The 14,456-nt window shown below is 46.0% G+C and overlaps 1 protein-coding gene across 1 annotated transcript; it reads left to right on the top strand.

Annotated features, from left to right (window-relative positions):
- Positions 1-201: 201 nt before the first annotated feature.
- Positions 202-13,755, top strand: Ddx18 (DEAD-box helicase 18). The gene is made up of 13 exons (XM_021159637.2): positions 202-365; positions 1,422-1,709; positions 2,974-3,084; positions 5,388-5,523; positions 5,793-5,893; positions 5,989-6,303; positions 7,519-7,658; positions 8,468-8,629; positions 9,231-9,383; positions 10,283-10,396; positions 11,886-11,942; positions 12,221-12,398; positions 13,458-13,755. The coding sequence occupies exons 1-13, from the start codon at positions 281-283 to the stop codon at positions 13,598-13,600; spliced, it is 1,983 nt and encodes a 660-aa protein (XP_021015296.2). The 5' UTR covers positions 202-280; the 3' UTR covers positions 13,601-13,755.
- Positions 13,756-14,456: the final 701 nt, after the last annotated feature.

Genomic DNA, 14,456 nt, shown 5'->3' with positions numbered 1-14,456 from the left:
AAGAAATTCCGTCTTCCAATCGGCTTTTTTATTGTGCAGTCTTGGTTTGTTAAACTCTGGGGCCATTAGCAAGGCGAACGGGTTCACAACGCGTCGTCCTCCAGTCCCCAGGGGGCGCTGCAGGAAATTCGGTCTCCAAAGGGAACCCATCTCTCGCCAGGAACTGTTTCCGCCCGAAGCATTTCCGCCCCGCGGGTCCGCAGGCTCCAGAGGTACACTTCCGACTTGCAACTGCGCACGTGCATCTGTCTCGGTGCAGACGGCTGGGCGGCCCGGCAAGATGTCGCAGTTACAGATGAAACTCCTGCGTAAGAAGATCGAGAAGCGGAACGCTAAGCTGCGGCAGCGGAACCTGAAGCTGCAAGGTGAGCTGTGCTAAACCCCGCACTGGCGAACGACGTGGGGGGCCCAGGAACTCGGCGGTGCGCCGGGCAGCTTCCGGCGGGAGCCGGGGATGCGCGGCACGAGCAGGCCGCCTGGGTCCCAGCCCCCGTGGATCCTTCCTTGGTTCTGCCCTTTGCCGGCGTGGCTTTCTCGACTCAGGGTGAAAGCGGGAGGCCTCGGACTTTATTCCCTAGCTTTCTATTGGCAAGGCATCTAACAAAACCTGCCTATTACCCTAGACTCCCCCATCAGCATCTTTAGTCCCCACGTAGAACTTTGTATCTAGGTACCACCCATTATGGTTCCCGACTTTTACTTAATTGCTGGATCTCATCCCCTGCCCAAACTTACGATTTTTTTCCTCGGAGCTTTCCCAGTAATACTGCTGTCTCCCCCAAACCCGTTCTTTTCATTCCTGCAGCGATTCTCTTCATATGTTAAAAGCAGAACTCTCCCAGTGTTTTTGTCGCGCACAACTTTTAGTGAATTCCTTAAGGTCTTGATTTTGGCTTGTTGCAGTTTCTGTAGCTTGTTTAGGTTACCTACCTGAAAGATAGAAGTCAGTGGTTCTCAACCTTTGTAATGCTGTAACCCTTTAATACAGTTCCTCATATTGTGTTGACACACACACACCATAAAATAACCTCGTTGCTACTTTATGTACTAGGACTAAAGGTGTGTGCCATCACCAGCAGGCCAAATGCTTAATGTTAAAATATATATTTCTTCTCATTGCTGTTTACTAATCATTTGATTTAACTATGTGATCTTGCTGACATTTTTCTGTCATAGACTTCTATATAGCGGTAAAAAGATAAGGTCTTTTGAAGTTAAAACAACTTTCCTTTATTGACATTTTTTTTCCATAAAGAAAATGTGTCTTTTCTATAATAGAGTACCAATATTTGGTTTTAACAGTGAACATACAAGAAAAACTAAATGATTGGGGTTCCAGAAAACCCATAATTTCTCCTATGAAGGTCAATGTTTATAAGTAAGCTTTCTCTTGTCACAGTGTAAGTTCTGTTTTTAAACAGAAGCTTCAGACACGAGCCTGTCCCAACCTCAAAATGGAGATGTGCCTAAAGAAACAGGAAAAGGTGGAAAAGCGAAAAAGGCCCTGAAACGTTCTGTGCCTGTGGTCGCAGCAGAAGCACAAAGTGGAGGCATGCCTGAGGAGACCTTGGAAAATGCCAAAGTTAAAAAGTCACCCCAGAAACTCACAACTTTAGCCAATGGAGAAGCAACACCAACACCGCCTCCTGATTCAGAAGTAAAAAAGAAAAAGAAGAAAAAGAGGAAAATGGCAAATGATGCCGGGCCTGGTAGGTTTTTGTTTTGTTTTGTTTTAATATTGGTCATTCAGATAGCTTTTCAGCTCTTGGTCACTTTTCTCTATTGTTTGTGTGAAGCATCCCCTATGCTCACCACCATGAGTCTACCCTGGGAGCTAAAAGACACATTTTATTGGTAGACAAGGGAGGTAGGTTTTAGATTTTCCCTAGATTTGTCCGTGTTTTTAAGTTAGCTACCCTTGGGAAAAGTTCAAATTTGATAAGAATTTCTTTAGATTTATAATACTCCACTACAGGTTTTAGGGAGCAGTTCATTGGGCTTTGTAAATAAACTGGATCTAACATCACATAGTCTTTTGGATTTGTATATTTCCGTGATTTCGAACTTTAACTAACACAACATGGATCTATGATGATGATGGGATGATGATGACGGGAAGTATCTCCCAGGCCTTTCTGTGGGAAGGCACTTCACATTAATCACTCTTTGATCTCTTGATTTACTTGTCTTTTGCCCATATATTTTTGTAAGCCCTCTCCCCATAAGTACTTACGTGCAGAGTCTGTAAGATAACTCGTAGGAAAGTTGTGAATAAATAAGACATTGATTTTTCTTTTTTTTTTTTTTCATTTTCTTTCAAAGATACTTTATTAGTTGTTTTTGACAATTTTATACATGTATACAATGCATCTTGATCATATCCCCCCATGTCCCCATTCTCATAACTTAGACACTTTCTAAACTATGCAACAAAGATTATTTAATCAGGACATTGATTTTTCAAGTGAGCAGATAGTACAGGGCACTGTGTGCCTTAGTCAAACATGTGCCTCTTTCCTCCTGAAGTGTGAAAGTCACGATTGCTGCCCTGATACTGCTTAGTGGGATTTAAAATACCTTCTTTAGAGGCAGGCGGTGTTAGTGTACGCTGTCAATCCCAGCACTTAGGAGACAGGGGCAGGCAAATCTTGTTAGTTCAAGGCCAGTCTAGTAAGTTGAGCTCCAGGACAGCCAGGGAGGGCTACACAGATAATTGTTGTGGGGGTGGGTGATCATTTTTTAATCTGGAATAATGTAATGCTTTAAGAAACTTTAAAACACTGTTTTATTTGCAAATCATTTATACCCCCAAAATTTAAATACTAAACAAGCCTCTCCCTGAAAAAAGGTTTGTAACAAGTATCAAATAATGTTAAGCTTTGAAAAATGTATTTCTTTACATTACAGATCTTCTTTTCCCATTGGTTATTTTAAGTATAAAACGGTTTTTGTTTGTTTGTTTTTTAAACCAAGATAAAAAAAAAGCGAAAACTGAAGAAAGTGCTGAGGCTTGTGAGGAGCCAGAAGATGATGTGAAAAAGGCAGATGACAGCGAGGTGCCCAGCCTGCCCCTAGGGCTGACAGGTGATGGCCAGGGACTTTTCCAGGTGTCTTGTCTTAGAAATGTCACCATTTCTCTGCATGACTGCAGGTCCTGTTGTGACCTTTAATTACCAGCCAGCACCGAGTTTTGTATCTTTGTGCAGTTTTCCTTTATCTTGTATTTTGTGGTACCTGGGCACTTTTCTCCAAACCCCTCCCCCTCCACACCCCACCCACCTGCTTTTTTCCCTTTCTCTATGTTCCTAATATTTAAAGTGCTTCATATTCTCACAGCTTCTGGGATTTAAGAATTTAGGCTGGAATCTATTGCTCTAACCAGAATTATGTAGGAGTTGTTTGGGCTGTTCTTGGGAGATTTTGCTTGCTTGCTTCCTGCTGAGGTCGGACACCAGTATTTTAATGTGTAAATGAGATCGCTAAGTCACTTGGTACTGTACTGAGTGCAGTCTACAGAGAAAATACAGAAGTTACAGAAGTGATTCTTAGCCAGGACAGTTTGGCACCCCAAGTCAAGCAACAAGCTTTTCTCAGAAATGTCCCCGTTAGCACCAGAGGTTGTACAGTCCAAGCCTGACTGGGCAGTCCTGACATATGTAGTGTGGAGGTGCCACACATCATCTTGAGATACATAGAATAGCCACTTGACCAGCATTTAGTGCCACACACATACACACACACAAAGAATTCTCCAACCCAGTGCCAATTTAGATGTTCCTTTTTGACAGTGGGGCTGTATCCCAATAAGTTTGCTGAAATTCAAGATAGAAGTCAAGAGTGCACTGAATGCACACTACCTTCTGTAAAAGCAGCTTACTCCCTGCTGTAACTGTTGTCTCCGAGGCTTACTGCTTCTGTCTGCTAACCTGGGCAGAGCCCTGGAAGCTTATCTAGGTCTAGAATGTTTTCAGTATCTTAGACATACAGCTGAATAAGCTCACCTTTATTCTAGATCTTTCTGAACTCTGGCTGGATGGTTGATTTAGCTGTTCCTTTCCATGTTGACTGATTCAAACTGGCTTCTTTCAGCTTCTGACTGAATTGTTCTGCTTGGCCTCATATGTTCTAATCTTCTGGCTCATGCTCTGGTTCATTCTATCTTCATCTGTGTCGAGCTTGTTCTCTTTCTACAACCTGTCTCTATTACATCCTAGTATAAAACTCTGTCCTCTCTTCCCCCCAGTATTTCTCTTAAGTTGCTTAAATTTCTGCTCTTGTGAGAATTGGGCATATATTATTCTGTCAAATCTTTCTCTAATTTGGCATGGGTGCTATTTGTACAAACTGATTTATTGTCATTGTTTGGGATTAAAGGAGTGAACTGAGGGCATGTCTGTATTCCAACCAGAGGGATTAAAGGTGTGAACTAAGAGCCTATCTGTATTCCAGCCAGAGGGACTAAAGGTGTTAAGGCTAAGCCACACCACAACTAGAACAGGTTTGTCCAGTAAGCAGTACAGTATTGGGGTTCACGGTGTGGTTAGCCTTCACAGTACCCTGTCCTAAACGTGCTCCCTGGGGCTGGAGAGGTGCTCAGCAGCTGAAAGCAAGGGACCAGAGACAGTACCCACAATAGTGTCTCACAACAGCCTGTGCACAGGTAGTTCTAGCTCCAGGGCGTCTATGGGGGTCAGCATTCATGTACACATGTCTGCTCCCAAACAGACATGTGACTAAAAGGAAAATCTTTAAAAAAAAAAAAAAATCAGAGCTCTTATCTGGACTCTGATGGGGGGAAAATCATCTAACAAAGCCTGATTTATAAAAGCGTTATGTATCTAGTAGTTTATCCTTGCCACACTGGAAACATGTTTTCCCAAACATTGGTCACAAGTCAGGACCATCATTACTGCCAAGCTTATGTTTTTGGCACTTTGCCAGTGTGTATGCGTGTGCACCATGCATGCCTAGTGCCCATGGAGATTAGTAGTCATTTTACTCCTGGAACTAGGATTGTGGATGGCTAAGAGCTGCCATGTGGGTGCTTGGAACGGTACCCAGGTCCTCTGCAACAGCAGCAACTGCTCTTAATCTCTAGGCCATCTCTCCAGCCCCAGGGTTTACATATTTTTATACTGTAAGACATTTCTTATTCTGTGGGTTTTTCTCATCATTATCTTAGCAGTGATTGGGCATTAGTGTCTTCTCACCGTAAGATGCTCTTGTAAGGAGTGGGTAGATTTAGGCAGCAATGTAACCACAGAGCTCTTTTAAGGAGCGGGTAGATTTAGGCAGCAGTGTGACCACAGAGCTCTTGTAAGGAGCAGGTGGATTTAGGCAAGCACTCTGACCACAGAGCTTGCTGATAGTGAACAATCTCCTGCTAGGTGCTTTTGAGGACACTTCATTTGCTTCCTTGTCTAACCTCGTCAATGAGAACACCCTGAAGGCCATAGAAGAAATGGGCTTCAAGCGCATGACGGAGATCCAGCATAAAAGTATCAGGCCACTTCTGGAAGGCAGGTATGGCTGACACTGACACAGGGACATCCCCGCCTGCCCTGAGGACTGTGCAGTTGTAATATGTGTTCCTCTGATTTTGTTTTCTGTATGGATTCCTGTTTGGCTATATTAAAGACTTGCATTATTTACTGGTGTATCAGTCTTTGTGAGCTAGGTGCTAGGCACCTTGTGTCCTCACTTAGTATCTAGAGCATGCCCAGAGCGCATAGTGTGGGCTAAGGACACATCTGCATGAGTCAAATGAATATCCTGTCTTCTGCAATACTAAGGGACCTTCTGGCGGCTGCGAAAACCGGCAGTGGCAAAACCCTCGCTTTCCTCATCCCTGTGATCGAGCTCATTGTCAAGTTGAAGTTCATGCCCAGGAATGGTAAGGCAGGCCCTGTCTCTCTGCTGTTATGTCACTGGGATTTGTGTCTCTTAAGGACTTGTGGAGACGGCCCTCTGTCGCCTTTTGCCTTTTAGGAACAGGAGTCCTGATTCTGTCTCCTACCAGAGAACTGGCCATGCAGACCTTTGGTGTTCTCAAGGAGCTGATGACGCACCACGTTCACACGTATGGGCTGATCATGGGCGGCAGCAACAGGTCTGCTGAGGTGCAGAAGCTCCTCAATGGGATCAACATCATCGTGGCCACGCCCGGCCGGCTCCTGGACCACATGCAGAACACGCCAGGATTTATGTACAAGAACCTGCAGTGTCTGGTTATTGATGAGGCTGACCGTATCTTGGATGTTGGGTTTGAAGAAGAATTAAAGCAAATTATTAAACTTTTGCCAGGTAAGTAGACGGCATCTGCATGGGGCTCACAGGGTACGTGGTTGGTGATCTTGTAGGAAAAATAGTATCTTAATACCAGAATTTTACTATGGCCACATGAGGAATGTGGGCCTGTCGACTGCAGAAGTCGTTCTTTTCTGTTGGCTTCATATAGCACATTACCATAGCTCATAAACTAAAATTAAAATGCAGGGTCAGGGGCTGGTGAGATGGCTCAGTGGGTAAGAGCACCCGACTGTTCTTCCGAAGGTCCAGAGTTCAAATCCCAGCAATCACATGGTGTCTCACAACCATCCGTGGCGAGATCTGGCGCCCTCTTCTGGAGTGTCTGAGGACAGCTACAGTGTACTTACATATAATAAATAAATAAATCTTAAAAAAAAAAAATGCAGGGTCAGTAGTCTGGATCTTTAAGGTCATGATCCTGTGCTTAGTGCAGTGTTGTGCTGAAATGATTGACATGAAGAAAAGCAAGTGTGGAAGCAGGAGTCAAGGGCATCCCTGAGACCTTGACCCCAGAACTGCTGAGACTCGGCCTCAAAAAATAAACTAGGGCCCAGAGAGATGGCCCAGCAACTAAGAGCACATACTGCTTTTGCAGAGACCCAGGTTTGGTTCCCATCACCCCACACCACATGGTCATCACCTGTATGTAACTCTTAACTCCAGGGGAATCTACCCCTCTGGCTTCTGGAGGCAGCTTACTTAGTATACAGACACACAAACACTTAATTTAAAAATAAGTAAACCTATCGCCTTTAAGTAGCTAATTTCTGATACTCTTGTGTACTGCTTGAAAATCATAACCACAAACAAAGTGATGGCATGTCACCTGCGTTGTTTGTTTATTCAGTCAGCTGTTGACAGGTGTGTGTGTTGTTTGTAGCATGAGACTGCAAAAATTTCCCGTGAACATTGACTACAAGTTGTAGGGTTATATAGCTCCTTTTCTTTTGAATAGTTTGAAGAAGGCATTGCTGGTGGCTGGGGAAGCCATAACTCCCATCACTCGGGTTTAATGTGCTTAAGTTTTGTCCATTTCACCTAAGTTATCATGTCTATAGACCTAAAATTCACATTATAACCTTACTCTTGATGTTATCAGGGTATGTATACCAACAGCATAGCCCCTCTTCCAGGACTCTCTTCCTAAAGTGTAATTGTGAAGCAGTTATGGGATTCTTTGGAAGGTTGGCAACTTTTGTGTCTTTTTAGCACGTAGGCAAACCATGCTCTTTTCTGCCACACAAACTCGAAAAGTTGAAGACTTGGCAAGAATTTCTCTAAAAAAGGAGCCTTTGTACGTGGGTGTTGACGACGACAAAGAGGTTGCCACAGTGGATGGCCTTGAGCAGGTACTGTTTATGACTAGCTTAGTACATATTTAAAAGTAAGTAAGTGACGCCCTGAAGGATTGTACGTGGTGTTTCCTTGCGCTTCTTCAGAATGATCCACAGAGCACAGTGACTGATGGATGGGAGTCAGATTAGCAGACTTGGGTTCAGTGTCTCTGACTCTTTTGTATAAAATACTATGAACTCTGAATGACCCAGCCAACTTCTATTCTGTTAATGGAAGCATCAGTCACTACTAATTTTAATACAGCAGAACTTGTTATTTAATTGTTGCCATGGGGTGCCAGGGAAGTTGGGTGGTAGAGAGGAAACTAGCTTGGGAATAAGTACATTGCTGTGAAAGTCAGAAAGAGATGCCAGATCTGAGTTCATGAAAACAAGTTTAAGCTTGAGAAAGTGTGTGTGTGTGTGTGTGTGTGTGTGTGTGTGTGTGTGTGTAATGTCAGATGACTTCCTAATGGCTCACCGTTTGAATATTGAGAAGAATCTCATTTGAACCAGTGCTTGTAGACTCAGCTAATCTAGCTAGCCAGTTTGTCCCACTGATCCCATTTGCTGGGCATTGGGATTACAATGCTGGCTGCCACACTTACCCAGCATTGCCATGGGTACCTGTCCTCAGCCCTTTACTTGCTGAGCTGAGCTGTCTTTCTAGCTCCAAGGCAAATTCTTTCAGTGAGTAAACGGTTCTATATAATTGGAGTTGTTGAGTTGGTATAGTCCTTAACCATGGCAGAAAGACCTTGCAGTATATTGCTGTGTTCAGTCACATTCTTTTGTGAGTAACCTGTTCACTCCCACCGTTTCAGGGCTATGTTGTTTGTCCCTCTGAGAAGAGGTTCCTTCTGCTTTTCACATTCCTTAAGAAGAACCGGAAGAAGAAGGTGATGGTCTTCTTTTCATCTTGTATGTCTGTGAAGTACCACTATGAGCTGTTGAACTACATTGACCTTCCCGTCTTGGCCATCCATGTAAGTGGTGGCAGGGAGCTTGTTAAGAAACAGGGAGAGCCTGTGCATTTGGGATTGGAGGGATTACTCCCTCTGAACACAGATCTGGGTGGTTCCTCTCCCAGAGGATGAGCGGGGCTGCATGGATCTGAAGATACCAGTGGCTACTTGAAGATTAGATGGTGGGAGGGTCTCTCAAGGCTCTGCCCCTCCCTGAGGATCTGTAGGAGGCTAATGGTTGTTAGATGTTTCCTCAGTCGTATACTACTGGGTGTGCCTGCAGTCCCCTTCACCCCTGGTTTTGTTCACTTCTTGAATCACACAAAGACATGAAAGGAAGAGGGACATGGAGGGAATGTGCAGGAGTGGGAGGGGACAGGAGAGGGCAGTGGGGTCAGTGTGAGCAGAGTACTTCACACAGTAGTGTTATAACACAGGTAAATGCAGGCTAATGGAAGACACCCTCCCTCTCAAAAGGCTTGGGTCCAGTTGGGGTGATAGGGCCTAGGCTGGAGTAAGGTTGCTCCAAAGTGTGGTAGCAGCTCCACAATTGGTTATTTGTACGTTCAACTCTCACATACAACTTGAATGGTTTTTGTGCTCTTGTTGATTTTGAATCTAGGGAAAGCAAAAGCAAAATAAGCGAACAACCACGTTCTTCCAGTTCTGCAACGCGGATTCGGGAATACTGCTGTGTACTGATGTGGCAGCCAGAGGGCTGGACATCCCTGAAGTGGACTGGATTGTTCAGTACGACCCTCCCGATGACCCCAAGGTAACTGGTGTCTTGAGAGGAGATCTGAGGAGTGCGCTTGCCCAAAGAAGCATGTCCTTTCCATCTGTGCGGCTCAGCTGTACAGAACAGCCACGCTGTCAGCTGTAGGCTGTTACTGGTGTTGAGGGTCAGAGACCTGTGGGGCTCAAAGGGCTGTGAAGTGGTTTGAGTGGCATCTGTGACTTTAAGAATGCTAGGTCCTTAGACTGATGTGTCCAGCTGGTGTCTGGAGGAAGTAACATTGCGGAAGGAAGTAAATAAAGGTCTGTAGAGTCTGCAGTGGGATAACTAACCATGTAAAGACCAGGCATGCACAGTGCTTCTGTAACCCCAGCACTAGCAGGGGAGGGGGGAGAATGGGGACAAACAGACTCTGAGGGCTTGTGGGGCCATCGAACTGAAACAGCAAGCTCCAAGTTCAGTGAGAGCCTGCCTGGACAAGCAAGGCGGAGGACCGCAGAGGAAGCCACTTGGCCTCCACCCGACTTCTACACACAGAAGTACTTCCAATAAACAACGAGCTATAATAAAGTATTGGCTAGCACTTAAATTAATTTCCTTAGAAAATTTCTTTGAAGGAGAACTATAATAGTCATTTTAATAGGTCTTTGTTGATGTGACTGGCTTATGGGCTTTTCTTACACAGTGTTGGTATGGCTGATAGGTGAAGCTCCTCTTGCTTTGGTGGCTGGCCCCAATAAGGGGTGGTATCCACAAAGAGAATGCTGGCTGGCCCAGAGTGTAGAGGATGTGACGGTAAAGTTGGCTCTGCCCTGTGATTGGTACACCATGTAGTGTAGGTGTTTCAGCCTGCTTCCTTCCATTAAGGGACACAGAGTGCTAGTGGCAGACTCATGAATGCTTCATAATTTAAGCCAGATTTTCTTGCCTCGCCATAGGAATACATTCATCGTGTAGGTAGAACAGCCAGGGGCCTGAATGGAAGAGGGCACGCCCTGCTCATCCTGCGCCCTGAAGAGTTGGGTTTCCTTCGTTACTTGAAACAATCCAAGGTAAAAGCCTTTGTTTGGAAAATCTTAAGTTGGGAGGAAACTCGTTGCTATGAGAATTCTTCTCAGGTACCATCTCTGTTGATGTCAGAGTCGAGGTTGAATTGGTGTCAAACAGTGCTAGGTCACTGGGTGAGGGAATAAAATGTGTTTTTGCCTGGCAGCATGGACAGAAGGAGCAGGCCCGTGGCTTTGTCTCAGCTGCGTTTCCTCAGCAACTGTTGGAGGCTCTCCTTTCTGGTTCTCTGCTCCCCCGGCCAGCACCCCTGCAGCCTGCTGTGTAGCATCTTCCCGATCTCTCTCTGTCATAGACAAGCAGATCTGTGTTCTCCCTGTTTCGGCCTCCTCCTCCTCCCTCTCCTGACTCTTTCCAGCACTTCCTGGTCCCTGTGCAGCCAGTGCTTTCCCATCTCAAGTCTCCCTAGGAAGCTCTGCTTCAGCCTCAGCCTCCTCGGTCTTTTTGTTTAAGAAAGTGGTTTGTATATTTTCTGGTCTCCAGCTAATCCCCAACCTGCCTGGCTTTGCCCTTATTCCATCTTGCCAGGAAAGGATGCATGCAGGCTACATTTGGCCTCCTTGTTGCTAGGCCTGGTAGGTACATGACTGGCCTGCTTGTCCATGACACTGACTCCATGACACCATCTTGCCACATGGATTTCCTCTTTCCTACAGTATGACACAGATTCCTGAAGTTGCCCTGAGGCCCCTGCACTGCTGGGCCTGCATTGCTGCCCTTGCCCTGGGTCTCCACAGGATACTGTTCAGCAAGTTGTGCTCCCAGCACACAAATGCACCCTGACAGGTCCTGCATCACTTCCCTGTCTGTTCTCTGGGCCACGGCACATGCCTTCCTAGGGGAGGGCAGCAGCCAGTCCTAGTACACCTACTATCTTCCCCAGTCTGTAGCACAAACACAGGTTCTATATGTTTTCCCAGCTGTATAAAGGCAATATTTGGTAAATTATTAGCAGAGCTGGCGTCATCTTGGCATGGACTCAGTGTCATTAGCACAGGACACAGTGGTATTGAGACCCCTCTCCTGGTATAGGGGAAGAGGTGGTCATCCCAGGCATGGAAGTATACACCTATAACCCCAGCAATCAAGAAGCAGAGGCAGGAGGATTACAGCAGGTTCAAGGCCAGCCCTACTAGAAAATAGGAAAAACATAGGTAATCATTTACCACCCTGAATGTCAGGGTCAGGGGAGCTGGGGCAGCTGCCTGCCTCTGCTCAGTTCCTCACCTCAACTTTCAAGAAAGAAATGGGGGCTGCCACGCTGGACCCATATGAACTCCGTGGAGATGGAGTGCTCTGATGATGGGAGGTAGTAAGCAGCAGATCGCTGTCCCTGTCCTGGGGGTTCCACAGCCCAGGCATTTCTGTTCTCAGGACTAGCACTGTCCCTTGATGTCGCTGCTGATGGGACACTATAGTCTTCATACATCTAATCCTGAGTGCCCCCTTACTAATACCTAACTGTTGTTTCTCTAGGTTCCGTTGAATCAGTTTGACTTCTCCTGGTCTAAAGTTTCTGATATCCAGTCTCAGGTACACTTTCTGTTTATCTTTCTGGGGAAGAGGTCACCTGCCCCAATACGATTTTGTGGAGTTTTGCAGTCACTCCCAGCTCACTCCCTCTTGTGGGTGATGCTGGCTTGGACTCTGAGGTCCTCCAGGATCCTTCCTACATGGGTCCTGCTCTCGGGTGGGCCTGCTGGAACCTCAGTCTTGCACCTGTGCTGCCGGAGGCAAGGACAGGCTGGGACAGGCGCTTTTTGGATAACTGTTCTAATAGTTGACATCTGCTTTTTCTCTTTCTATTTCAGCTGGAAAAACTGATCGAAAAGAACTACTTTCTCCACAAGTCTGCCCAGGAAGCATACAAATCCTACATACGAGCGTATGACTCTCACTCTCTCAAGCAGATCTTCAATGTCAACAACTTAAATTTGCCTCAGGTTGCTCTGTCTTTTGGTTTTAAGGTCCCTCCTTTTGTTGATCTGAGTATCCTTTGTGATGTTGTGCTACAATTGAGGGACTTAGCAGAGCTGCTGGGGTTCTACAGTAAGTTGAAGTGTACTTCAGCTGCCAGCCACAGGCTCTGGTGTTCCCCTTGGCCATTGTGTGTCGACCTGCAGTAGCATAGAACATGGGACTTGTCACTGGGGTGGGACTTACCAGACTAAGGCAGCTCAAGACTTAAGTCTCTGAAGAACTAAGGCTGGTTGGCAGGGTAGCTCAGTGGGCAAAAGTGATTGCCCAGCAAGCCTGGCACCCAAGTTTGACCTCTGGGACTCAGTGTAGAAGGAGAGAGCTGAACATCTCAGTTGCCCTCTGACCTCCATGGCCACATGCAGACACACAGAAGAATATTGAGACAGCAATGTGACTGTTAGTGAAAAGCAGGCAGTTGTGTCTCAGGGTAGAGGCACAGAGAGGTGGGAAGTAGCTGAAGAGAGGTGAGAGCTCTCGGAGTTCTATCCCCGTGTAGCCACCAGAGGGTTACCTACACAGAAATGGCCAGACTGGCCACAGAAACCTAACCTGAGCCTTGGTCTAGGGGAGGGACAAAGGTACCTTCCAGTTGCTTCCATTGCAGTGTGGTGCACGGATGTCTGCACAGATGTGCTTGAGTGTCGACCATATTAGTAACTCCTGAGGGGATTGCCGGATCAGATAGATGAGCTTCACCCGAGAGCTTGTGGCAGTCTGCTGTAGTGAGAATTGGGTTGTATGAGAAGGAATCACTGCCTAGCTCATGAGCCTCTCTGACTCTGGTCTCAGCAGACCTGAAAGGCATGCGCAGTGACGCGTGTTTGTTGTGCTCTGTCGTGCTGATTGAAGCCACCACAGCTGACTTCCAAGGCATTGGTGTTCATTTTGGCGTACAAGCCTATTTTCTCTCTTAGTCTCATGCAGGTTCGTTGCACAGCTTCAGGCCCCACATCTCCCTTGGTCGAGGGGAGTGTGGCGGGGGGGGGGGGGGGCAGTACTGGGTGGGTTGGGCTTTCTCCTGAACAGCTAGTGCTCTCTGTTGTTGGCCTCCTTAACAGTTACCTGTAGATGTAAGCAGCCATGATGGCAAGCTTAAGAAGAGAGGCGGTGGTGGGGGATTCGGCTACCAGAAAACAAAGAAAGTGGAGAAGTCCAAGATCTTTAAACACATCAGTAAGAAGCCAGCAGACCGCAGGCAGTTCTCACACTGAGGCAATCTGCCTTCCGCCTGGACTGACTTTGCCCAACTTCCCCCTCCCCAGTACCCTTTAAAAAGGAACTTATCACCTTTAGGATCTTTTTGTCTTTGCTATGATGATAATATTTTATTTTTAAATACTTCCATAAAACAAATTTTATCACTGTTTTAATGGTTTTTATACCTTTCCCTCTTGGTATATTCCTGATTTTACAATGGGCTTATTTTGGTTGGTTGGTTGTTTTCAAGAACAAGTAATTGGGCTGTGGAGATAAAGAGTCTGAGTTCAAGTCCTCAGAAACTACTTAAAACACAGGCACAGTAGGGAGGCCTGTACGATCTCAGCATCCCTACAGCAAGATGGGAGGTGAAGAAGTGAATCCTTGGGTGACCAAAGCCGTTTAGGAGAGCCCATCAGAGATGGATACACTTCCCACCAGCTGGGGCTACACTCGGAGATTTTAGACCCAAGTATAGGCCTAAGCATTTAGAGAAAGAAGCTTTTAAAGGCAAAAGTGTGTGCTGGTATATTACTCTGCAGCTGCAGGGGGTGGTCATACACAAGCAGGCAGTTTAACAGAAGCTAAGATAAATTTCCTGGGACATCTTGACCTCAGTCCTAGGAAAGAGTTGAGTAATTTCCCATGAGATTCTCTTTCCATGAAGAAAATCAGATTCTAGTTAACCCTGAAACGACCTCAGCAAGGATACAAGATGGAGGAGCCTCTGCACTGTCTCACCCTGTCACAACTAGATACTGCATTTAACAAGATGGAAGGCAAAGATCAGCTCTGTGGGAACAAGAAACGTTTGAAAGTGGCGCCTGGGAGTCTTAGCACTTAACAAAAGGAAAAGTTAGACAGTGTTGA

Source organism: Mus caroli, unplaced genomic scaffold (assembly GCF_978045245.1).
Source record: "Mus caroli unplaced genomic scaffold, Mus_caroli_1 scaffold_1, whole genome shotgun sequence".
NCBI classification, from domain to species: Eukaryota; Metazoa; Chordata; class Mammalia; order Rodentia; family Muridae; genus Mus; species Mus caroli.
This window is presented reverse-complemented; position numbering and strand designations above follow the sequence as displayed.

What these genes read in the sequence shown, in the direction of transcription:
- Ddx18 (XM_021159637.2), top strand. Translation starts at nt 281, where the DNA reads ATGTCGCAGTTACAGATGAAACTCCTGCGTAAGAAGATCGAGAAGCGG. An exon ending in CCTGCCCCTAGGGCTGACAG is followed by an intron (nt 3,085 to 5,387) that starts GTGATGGCCAGG and finishes ATCTCCTGCTAG; the next exon opens with GTGCTTTTGAGGACACTTCA. An exon ending in AATTATTAAACTTTTGCCAG is followed by an intron (nt 6,304 to 7,518) that starts GTAAGTAGACGG and finishes GTGTCTTTTTAG; the next exon opens with CACGTAGGCAAACCATGCTC.